At 41.6% G+C, this 11,481-nt stretch overlaps 3 protein-coding genes across 5 annotated transcripts in view; all 3 read right to left on the reverse strand.

The window, feature by feature from the left end:
• Window positions 1-11,481, reverse strand: part of LOC112153685 (protocadherin gamma-C5) — a 529,198-nt gene that overhangs the window by 481,030 nt on the left and 36,687 nt on the right. The gene's annotated exons all lie outside the window — the stretch shown is intronic.
• Window positions 2,220-3,215, reverse strand: LOC112153279 (protocadherin gamma-B2; the record flags this gene model as incomplete). Its single annotated transcript, XM_024283357.2, is given in 1 exon segment — window positions 2,220-3,215. A coding segment is annotated over 1 exon segment (840 nt), but the record flags the coding sequence as incomplete, so codon positions are not given.
• Window positions 7,448-9,947, reverse strand: LOC112153679 (protocadherin beta-15-like). The gene has a single exon (XM_024284045.2). It carries the CDS (start codon window positions 9,852-9,854, stop codon window positions 7,449-7,451), a length of 2,406 nt encoding a protein of 801 aa, XP_024139813.1. The 5' UTR covers window positions 9,855-9,947; the 3' UTR covers window position 7,448.

The raw sequence follows: 11,481 nt of genomic DNA on the forward strand, positions 1-11,481 counted from the left end.
TGACTTGATCATGTTTTAGACACATGTTTAATACTTGTAAATTGAACAACCCCACTTTTCCCCTTTTTTCAGTGTAGATGCATTCAGCTAAGTTTGTGAAATTTCACGTTCATTCATGAGGAAGAATACAATATAAAAGTAGGCCTAAATCCATTTCGATTTTCAGGACCTCGGATAGTGATAGTGGCAGCAGATCAAATTTCACTTTCCAGAACACAAGGAACAGCTCTTTTAGCTTTATCAAGTCTCTGTACATATCAACCCAGTTCTTTCACCTGATTGACTCCTTTTTAAATAAAAAAAAATATTATGATTGTTATTATTATTATTTATTTTATTGTTCTTAGCTTAAAGATTTTACTATACCATGTGATCACGATTGTTTGACACCTAACCCATGCATGCTTTTTATCATTTATTTATTTGGCAGTTTTCTGCTTTAAATTTTTTGGAAATACAAATATATGCTTAGAATTGATGGATCTTAAACTGAAAACAAGCTTTAAAATTAAAGGACTCTAGTTTTTCTTAAATCAAAATTGAAATAAAACTTGTAAGTTCAATAAGTCATTATACTAATTGTGAATTTGTTTGGAACATTTGTTACCTCTAAAAAATGAACATTGCATTAAACAAAAGAGAAAATAAAAGAAAACATGACATGGTTTTCCTACCTGGGATGCATCAGTAGATTCTTCAAAAGCCTCCAGAAAGTCAGTAGGACTCTTCCTGAGAGTCTGGTCAGCAGGCAGCGTGTTGTCATTGTAAGAAGACACAAACTTAAAGTCACTGGTTCGAGATCCTGTTGTCAGGTAGGCGTCATAATTGTAAGCGCTGCGTAAAGTTCCTGTGCCGTCAACATCTGCGTAATTAGGAGGCAGATAACCGCTGGGGATGGCAACTGCTCCATCAAACAAGAGTCGGGGCTTTCTCCTGCGACAAAACCTCACACCCAAGATGATGATGATGAAGGTCAGGAAGAAGGTGGACACACAAACCAGAGCGATGATCAGATAGGAAGTCAGTTTGGAGTTCTTCTCCTCGTAAGAAATCTCCTTGAGTTCTGGCACCTCAGCCAAGTTATCGGAGATGAGTAAATACATGGCACAGGTGGCAGACAGAGAGGGCTGTCCGTTATCTTTGACTGCCACAATCAGGTTCTGTTTCATGCTGTCAGATTGGGAAATGTCCCGCTGCGTCCTGATCTCTCCACTGTGCAGACCGATGGTGAAAAGTCCCGGATCAGTGGATTTGACTATATGATAGGACAGCCAGGCGTTCTGTCCAGAGTCGGCGTCCACCGCGATCACTTTGGACACCAGAGAGCCTCCGTGTGCAGCTTTGGGGACCAGCTCGGTCATGAAGGAGCTGCCCTCCGGGGCGGGGTACAGAATCTGAGGAGAGTTGTCGTTCACATCCCAGATCAACACACTCACGCTCACGTTGCTGCTGAGCGGAGGAGAACCGTTGTCTCTGGCCATCACCTGCACTTGAAAACTCCTCAACTGTTCATAATCAAACGACCTGACAGCGTGGATCAGCCCCGTGTCTCCGTTCACAGACACATAGGAGGACACCGGGGCTCCGTTCACCTCAGCAGCTAACAGAGAATAAATCACTGTACCGTTTTGTCTCCAGTCGGGGTCTCGAGCGCTCACCCGACATAAAGTGGACCCAGCTTGGTTGTTTTCGCTCACATATGCGCTGTACGACTGTTCCTCAAACACAGGTGGGTTGTCGTTGATGTCAGCTACAGATAAGTGAACACTTTTAGACGAGGACAGAGGTGGAGAGCCCTCGTCAGTGGCAAAGATGCTAATGTTGTAATCAGACACTAGTTCACGGTCCAGCTGTCCTGTGCTCACCACAGAATAATAGTTTTTGATGGAAGGAACCAACTTAAAAGGAGCGTTGCCTTGAATGGAGCAGCGAACCTGTCCGTTCTTGTCAGAGTCTCTGTCCTGCACGTTAATGATGCCCACCTCTGTACCAGGAGGGGCGTTCTCTGGGATGGAGCTGGACAGAGACTTCAAATAAATCACTGGTGGGTTGTCATTTACATCAGTAACTTCTATCAGAACTTTAGCGTAAGAAGTTAGTCCTAAACCATCTTTAGCTTCTATTCTCAGTTCAAAAATGTTTTTTACCTCAAAATCAATCACACCAATAATTTTAACTTCTCCTGTCTTTGGATTAATTGAAAACACATTAACATCATCTTCAGTCATGTGACCAAAGTCATACGTCACATCTGCGTTCACTCCTTCATCTGCATCAGTCGCACTAACTGTGATCACCAAAGTGTCTGGAGGAGAGTTTTCAGGAAGAGTGGCTTTATAAACCTCTTGACTAAAAACTGGGGCGTTATCATTTGCATCCAGTACAGTAACGTGAATAATTACTGTACCTGATCTCTGCGGAGATCCACCATCCACAGCTGTCAGGACTACATTCATCTCATCTTGTTTTTCTCTGTCCAACTTATTCTCCAACACCAGTTCTACTTTGTTGTTTTCAACGGAAAGAATGAAATTGTCATTTTTCTGCAGCGTGTATCTCTGAACTGCATTCTGGCCGATATCTGCATCATGGGCCTCCTCGATTGAAAAGCGATTTCCTTTTTCTGCTGATTCTCCAATTTCCATTTCAATTAACTCTTTCTTGAATGTCGGTGAATTATCATTAACATCTTGAACATGGAGACTAACACGGTGAAGCTCTAACGGGCTTTCTAAAACCAGATCAACATTCACGACGCACGACGGCTTCTTTCCACAAAGGCTTTCTCTGTCAATTCTCTCCGATGTGATTAAATCTCCGGTGTTCATGTTGATGTCACAGAAGCGTCTCCGAGCCCCCTCAAAATCCAGACGGGCCTTTCTGGAGGATAAAATCTTCGGATTAATCCCGAGATCCTTGGCGACATTTCCGATGACAGATTCTCGTTTCATCTCCTCTGGAAAAGAATAGCTCAGATCTCCATGAACGAAGCGCAAAGCCGCGACGAGGGAACAAAAGCGGAGGAGCAGAGCGAACGATGAAAGACCTTTAGATTCCATTTTCTCGAACACCACGACGAAAACTTATGTTACTCCAACGCCAAAATGTTCTAAAATTTACAAGAGAGCAGTCTTTGAAGAAAGACAATGTTCACGGTCCTCGTTCATAAATGGAGAGCTTGCATTCTGGGCTGTGGCTGACGCGACTGTGGGTGGATAGGCTGCCTCTTATTTTTCTGTCAGTCAACAGCGACACCCTGAGTCAATTTCTGATTAAAATTGACAAATATTATTGTTATTATCAATAATAATAATAACAATAATTATAATAATAAAGAGTTGTAAACGGTTTTCTGAATTCAAAAATAGTTGGTCTTCGACAATTTTAATATTTATTCGTGTCGGTATGGACGCTGTCTGTGCTTTCAATAATTTCCCTTAAAAAAATACTAATACAAGTGTGCAATAATTATTCGTTTATTGCAACTACTTGAGACCATACATTGGAGACACAAAAACACATGTGCGCCAGCCTACATTTCTATTAAAATGGAAGAGGGTGAAGTTTTCATCACGGCGGCCACTTTACGCCACTGTTTGACGCACTGAACACTGAAAGCACAGTGACACGCGGGTGATCGGTGTGCTAAGAGACACACGGCAGGAGGAAGAATACGAAAATTTGACGTAAGACCATTCCTTCTATTCTCTCACTGACGGAATAACCACCGAAGAACTCAGTTATAAAGATCTTTATGCACAAACATGTTACGTATATCACCTGCCAATTTGGTCATTAAAAACCTGACAAAAAATCATTCGAAAAACTATATTTTTCCTGCATTTATTGAATTTTTTTTTGTACTTGTGCTCATTTTCCAAGTTGATTTAGAGCCATGCATATTTAGACATAGGAAATTATTTTTTTCCCAACTTGACAAAAAAAAGAAAAAAAAAAGATTCAGGTAAAAAATAAAGAAACAAATAAAGAAAGAAACTACATCAATGTTAACGTATTTTTTGTTTTCACTCCTAGCTTTTAGTTTACATGATAAAGCAGGAATGACTAAATAGGCCTGCATTTGATCCCCAGCAACCACTGAATGTAGAGACTAAGTATGCAAACCAAAAAAACTGAGTGTTATTTCACAGTAAACAAAGAAGAAAAATAATACTCCCCAACTATATTTTGTCCTCATACTTCTAGTGTTATTTTTTTACATGTGTTCCTTATTTTGCCTCACTGGCATTTGAGTGCACTCATTGTTCCTTTAGTAGTTGCGATGATACTGAGTTGCTGAGTAAAGAAAATAACATTTATTTGTCAGTGAACTCTGATACAAGAAAGAAAATATTATGACATGCATACTGTTTACCTTTCCATCATAACTCTATGAGAATTTTGTTCCCAGTGGCAGTCCTGGCACATATGTCGCCCTGGGCGTGCCACACAAAGTGCAAACTTGAAGACATCACTGCCTAAATTCCACCAGCATGTTCAGTGTGCCACAAGAGGAAATAACACCCTGGACGTCAAGATGGGCTAGAGGGCCAGACCTCCACCTCACCTGGGCCATTCTGACCATCTGTCCTTGTTGTTATATCCTGCCTACGTCCCACTTAGGAAACTGCTCCCATCAATACGAAGACTGTTTCCACTTGACCAAATTATGCCTCTCAACAGCTGCAGGACTGCTTTGAGAAGACAGATTGGGAGGTGTTTGAACATCAGGACCTGGAGCTGTTGACTGACAGCGTGCTGTGCTACATTAAGAACTGCAAAGACACAGTCATGGTGGACAAACGCATTTGGGTCTACCCAAAACAAAGCCCTGGATGACTCGGGAGGTCAAACAGATAATGAGGAGGAGAAACACTGCCTACAAGTCTGGTAATAAAGACCTCTACAACGCAGCCCGTACCAACCTGAAGAGAGGCATCAGAGTGGCCAAAGCAGACTACAGAAGGGAGACTGAACATCACTTGGACAGTAGTGACAGCCGGCAGGTATAATAGGGGGTCCAACACCTCACCAACTACAGGACAAACCTTGGAGCTGCTGAAGGTAACATCACACTGGCAGAGGACTTAAATATCTCCTTTGCCCGCTTTGATATCAAGCCAGGAAGCCTCAGATGTCCAGCTTCAATAACTACAGACCAGTTGGTGTCACTCCAACAGCCATGAAGTGCTATGCAAAGCTGGTCCGTAACCACGTCACTGCTGTTCTCCCACCCAGACTTGACCCTCACAAGTTTGTATACAGGGAGAACTGATCCACAGAGGACACCAATGGCTCTGCATGCTGGTCTTTCCCATCTGGAGCAGCGGGGAGCTATGTGAGGATGCTCTTTGTAGATTACAGCTCAGCCTTTAACCTCATCCTCCCCCACAAGCTGGTGGCAAAGTTGGAGGACCTGGGACTGCCCCACTCAACCTAACTGTGGATCATCGGCTTCCTCTCCAGTCGCAGACAGACAGACAGAGTCAGAGTGGGGCATCTTACATTCTCGGCACTTAGTCTCAGTACCAGCTCCCCCAAAGGTTGTGTACTGAATCCCCTGCTCTACTCCCTGTGCACGTACAACTGCACACCTGCCCAACACAACGACACTATTGTAAAGTTTGCTGAGGACACCACAGTGGTGGGACTCATCTCTGACAGGGACGAATCGGCCTACAGAGATGAAGTGGAGAGGCTGTCCTCATGGTGTTCATCCAACAACCTTCTCCTCAACATAACAGAGACCAAAGAACGGATAATTGACTTCCAGAAGAGGAAGACAGACATTCTGCCACAAGTCATCTGTGGGGACTGCGTGGAGAGGGTGACAGACTTCCGCTTCCTGGGAGTCCACTTCGAGGAGAGCTTTATTTGGAGTACAAACACCACTGAGCTGCTGAAAAAGGCCCAGCAGAGACTGTATTTCCTGAGGTTACTCAGGAAATAAAATGTTAACCAAAGACTGCTGGTGACTTTTTACCATGCCACCATGGAAGGTGCACTAACATACTGCAAATGTACTTGGTTCAGCAGCTGTACAGTGGCACAGAGGAAAGCTCTCCAGCGGACCATCATCATAGGTCAAAAGATTCTATCTAAATCTAATTAACTTGACAGAAAGACAAGATTTACTGTTGTGCCAATTCAGTGAAAGCATGAGTAAAGGAATGAACTACAATTGAAGGGACATGAGTATTTCTAAAACTGTGTTTTAATGCAAAAATTGAGTTTGAATGAACTAAACGTTAAAAGTATAGCCTAAAAACTTAAATACTTTCAAATATTTGTGTGCTGCATGTTTAAAAACAACGTTGTATATCATACCACTGCCCTTTTCAAATTTGTCTTTGTCTTTTACCAATTATTCTAAAATGGAAACCAGATAGTTGTGTCATGTTCATTTCATTGCACTCTTTTCACAAAAATAAACAAGTTAGCATCCTCTGACACCAACTGCCGTTTAGCATCACATCAGCTCATCCTCAGACTATACCAGTTCTTCTGATGGTTTGTTTGAGATTGGAACTGAGTTAAAAAAATACATTCATGATGAATGCTATCCATACTTGGGTGTGATGAATTAAAGTGGTTTAATTTCAAAGTAGTTTCAGCTTAAGATGACTGAAAAATTATCTGAAAAATTATCTGAAAAAATTGACTTGGTTTGTTCCACAGTGTATACGTAGTTAAATTCACCTTCAGACAGCTAGAACAGGCGCACTCCACTGTTCATATTACAGTCCGTGACGCTCCCCGTAAAAGGCCACCCATAGCAACCATCCATGCCACCCATATAAAAAAGTTACCACTGTATCTTCCATTGACAGGTTTTCAGATCTAGGAGAGTTTCATGTTCTAAGCCACAATCTAAGTGGTTTAAAAATGCTCCAGCAAACAACAGTCGAGGTTTTCTCTTGTGACAAAACCTCACACCCAAAATGATGATGATGAAGGTCGGTAAGACGACACTACAAAGGCATATAAAAAGAAATGTAATAATAATTATATTAAAAAGATCATAAAAAAGCACGATAGCAGTACCTCTACCAGGGAGGAGTAAGCATATTAATTCAGAAAACTTCAGGAAATTTCTAATTCAATTAGAAAATGGACATTTTAAAGCAAATCATTATTTTGAATTCAGGACTAAGGATAGCGCCAGTCGTCTTACTGCTAAGATTCGAGTTTCCTAACCACAAAGTGAGATTATGTTTGCACGCTGTTATCAATTTCTGCCAAATCCCAAATCAGCCCTAAAGCCATCAGTTTATTTACTTCAAGTTTGAAGTAAAAATTACAATCTTCCTAGAGAATGATAAAAGAATGGACCTAATTTGCTTGGCTTTTTTCCCCCCTTGGACATTACAATTATTAACTGTTAAAAGAAATAGGTAAATAAATAAGAACTTAGATTAAAAAAAGACTAAAAAGGAAGAAATAACACGTCACAATGTTCCTACCTGGGATGCATCACTAGAGTCATCAAAAGCCTCCAGAAAGTCAGTAGGACTCTTCCTGAGAGTCTGGTCAGCAGGCAGCGTGTTGTCATTGTAAGAAGACACAAACTTAAAGTCACTGGTTCGAGATCCTGTTGTCAGGTAGGCGTCATAATTGTAAGCGCTGCGTAAAGTTCCTGTGCCGTCAACATCTGCGTAATTAGGAGGCAGATAACCGCTGGGGATGGCAACTGCTCCATCAAACAAGAGTCGGGGCTTTCTCCTGCGACAAAACCTCACACCCAAGATGATGATGATGAAGGTCAGGAAGAAGGTGGACACACAAACCAGAGCGATGATCAGATAGGAAGTCAGTTTGGAGTTCTTCTCCTCGTAAGAAATCTCCTTGAGTTCTGGCACCTCAGCCAAGTTATCGGAGATGAGTAAATACATGGCACAGGTGGCAGACAGAGAGGGCTGTCCGTTATCTTTGACTGCCACAATCAGGTTCTGTTTCATGCTGTCAGATTGGGAAATGTCCCGCTGCGTCCTGATCTCTCCACTGTGCAGACCGATGGTGAAAAGTCCCGGATCAGTGGATTTGACTATATGATAGGACAGCCAGGCGTTCTGTCCAGAGTCGGCGTCCACCGCGATCACTTTGGACACCAGAGAGCCTCCGTGTGCAGCTTTGGGGACCAGCTCGGTCATGAAGGAGCTGCCCTCCGGGGCGGGGTACAGAATCTGAGGAGAGTTGTCGTTCACATCCCAGATCAACACACTCACGCTCACGTTGCTGCTGAGCGGAGGAGAACCGTTGTCTCTGGCCATCACCTGCACTTGAAAACTCCTCAACTGTTCATAATCAAACGACCTGACAGCGTGGATCAGCCCCGTGTCTCCGTTCACAGACACATAGGAGGACACCGGGGCTCCGTTCACCTCAGCAGCTAACAGAGAATAAATCACTGTACCGTTTTGTCTCCAGTCGGGGTCTCGAGCGCTCACCCGACATAAAGTGGAGCCAGCTTGGTTGTTTTCGCTCACATATGCGCTGTACGACTGTTCCTCAAACACAGGTGGGTTGTCGTTGATGTCAGCTACAGATAAGTGAACACTTTTAGACGAGGACAGAGGTGGAGAGCCCTCGTCAGTGGCAAAGATGCTAATGTTGTAATCAGACACTAGTTCACGGTCCAGCTGTCCTGTGCTCACCACAGAATAATAGTTTTTGATGGAAGGAACCAACTTAAAAGGAGCGTTGCCTTGAATGGAGCAGCGGACCTGTCCGTTCTTGTCAGAGTCTCTGTCCTGCACGTTAATGATGCCCACCTCTGTACCAGGAGGGGCGTTCTCTGGAATCGCTGTCATTATTGATTTTAAATAAATTATCGGGGCGTTGTCGTTCACGTCAGTCACGTCAATCATTAATTTGGAATCAGATGAAAGTCCATAACCATCTTTTGCTTCAATGCGCATTTCATATTTTGGATCAGTCTCAAAGTCAAGCGTTCCGATCACTCTTATTTCTCCCGTTTTACTGTTTAAGGAGAAAACCTTTTTTGCTTTTTCTGTGATTCGACTGAACTCATAAATCACTTCACCATTAACGCCTTCATCCGCGTCTGTGGCTTTAACCGCTGCTACAACGGTGTCGATCTGCGCGTTTTCAGGTAAACTGGCTTTGTAAAAGGTCTGATTAAACACAGGCGCGTTATCATTAGCATCGAGCACCGTCACCTTGATAGTCACACTGCCCGTTTTGGGTGGATTCCCTCCATCAATTGCAAATAAAGCAAAATTCAAATCCTGCTCTTTTTCACGATCAAGCTCTTTGTCTAAAATCAGCTCGATCTTCTTGGATCCATCAGTATCATCCTGCACAGACAACACGAAATGTCCATTCTTTTGTAAGCTATACTGTTGCACAGTATTATGCCCGATGTCAGCATCGTGTGCTGCGTTAACACGATACCGAGCTCCTCTGTCCGCTGATTCACTTATTTCTAAATTCACTGAATCTTTTGGGAAAATAGGTGAATTATCATTTATGTCCTGTATGAGCAGTGAAATGCGATTCAGCTCCAAAGGGCTTTCCAGAACCAACTCAAATCTAAGCACGCACGACATTTTCTCCCCGCAAAGCTCCTCGCGATCAATGCGCTTTTTGATGATACAATTTCCAGTTTTCAGGTCAAGATCGCAGAAGTGGTGATCATTTTCTCCAATGTCAATCCGAGCTTTTCGCTTGAAAAACTCCCCCACTCCCAATCCCAGATCCTTGGGAATATTTCCAACAATGGATCCAGGCCTCATCTCCTCCGGAATGGTGTAGCTGAGATCCGCAGCGTCGACGTTAGTAAAAGAAGCAATCATATAAGCGAAGAAAAGGAGATATTTTTGATCCTTCTTCATTTTTAAACAAAAAAAACGAACGATTTTCCACGAATCCTCGTTATTCCAGCGCGTCAAATGTATTTCCAGCAGAAATCCACGTCAATCCAGAACAAAAGCGACTCCGATTCTCAGACTGAGATGTGTGCTCGTTTAGAATGGGTGGAGGCAACGAGCGGCATCTGCGAGTGCATGAGCAGCGACATCATGAGACCAACCGAAAAATATGTCCAGTGAACAGAAATATGAGAAGAGAAAAACTAAGACAATATAAAAAGATTTAGCAATATAAATATGAAAGTAGTTTGCAGGAATCCGGTTCAGATCCCTTAAAAATTGCAGTCTTTCATAGGCACTTTAATACAGTTGACTCAGCACCATATAATAGTGTCTATTTAACAAAGACCAAATATTTTTTTTAAAACATAAAAATGATTGATAGTGAAACATCATTTGATTATCGACGTCAGAAATATTTATATAACTACTAAATGTCCAAGCATATACTGTTAATTGTAATGTTAAATTATTAATAAAAATATTAAAATCATTAAAAAATAATCTTATTATTATATTCAAGCACAAATAAGAACTAATAGCAACTCTGCTCCAAATCACCACAAAGACTTCCAGCATTAAGGAGAGACACAAACAATAATGCACATCTGTTTCTACACAAACACAATAGGTAATATCTCAGTTACCTAATTGATCTATTTCATGAAAATGTCTAACAGGAAAGTAAAGAAAAACAATAAAAAAGTCCTGCAACAAATGCTTCTAAACTACGTTGAAAGTTAAAAATCAACAGTAATTTGAATTGCATAAAAGCTAAGTTCTTAGAGGTTATTAAAGAAGTACTCGTGTATTTATTTTTTTACAGCTATATATATAAAAAAAAAAAAAAAAACAACAACAAACAGAAAATGCAGAGCTGGGGAATTCAAATTATTGTAAAAATAAACATTGTTGCTATATTAAGCTTTAAGAATTTGTGAAAATTGAAAACATTTCCTCAATATTCCACTAACAAGCAGAACACTTCCAAAATCACTCACAAGTCCCTAACATCTCCCTGATATCCTGAAAGGTAAATTCAAGCTAAATCACAGCAAAAATAAGTTGAAAATTTATTTTTTTCAAATAAATGTAACACCCAGTTTGTCATTATATTTTGGGTTACAACAGCTCTATCATTTCCATTTAGAAGAACAGAATTAGATAAAATTCAAAAATAGAAGCTTAAGAACATTAGAACTTTCCAATAAAAAGTGGCAAAAATGTGTGAGATCACTAATAAATTTAAAATCGACACCATCCCTCCATTTTCAGAATATTCTGAATCCCTTTACTGCAGTCAACCCAGTGACTTCTGGGCAAAGACCATGTACACGCTGAAGAAGCTGTCAGCCTGTTTCAGGACAACACATTCATGCAGTCACACTGACATGCACATCTATATTGGCAATTCCACATCATCTATGGACTTATGAAGCATGTTTTTGGACTGCGAGAGAGTCAAAGGAGCAAACCCACGCATGTCCGAGGAGAACATGGAACTTCACACAGAAAGGATCCAGCCTGGAAACGAGATAACATGAGTGAGGAGGCAGCACCAACAACTGCATCACCATGCAGCCTTAAAAAT

The sequence above is a fragment of the Oryzias melastigma genome, linkage group LG10 (genome assembly GCF_002922805.2).
Source record: "Oryzias melastigma strain HK-1 linkage group LG10, ASM292280v2, whole genome shotgun sequence".
Taxonomy (NCBI): Eukaryota; Metazoa; Chordata; class Actinopteri; order Beloniformes; family Adrianichthyidae; genus Oryzias; species Oryzias melastigma.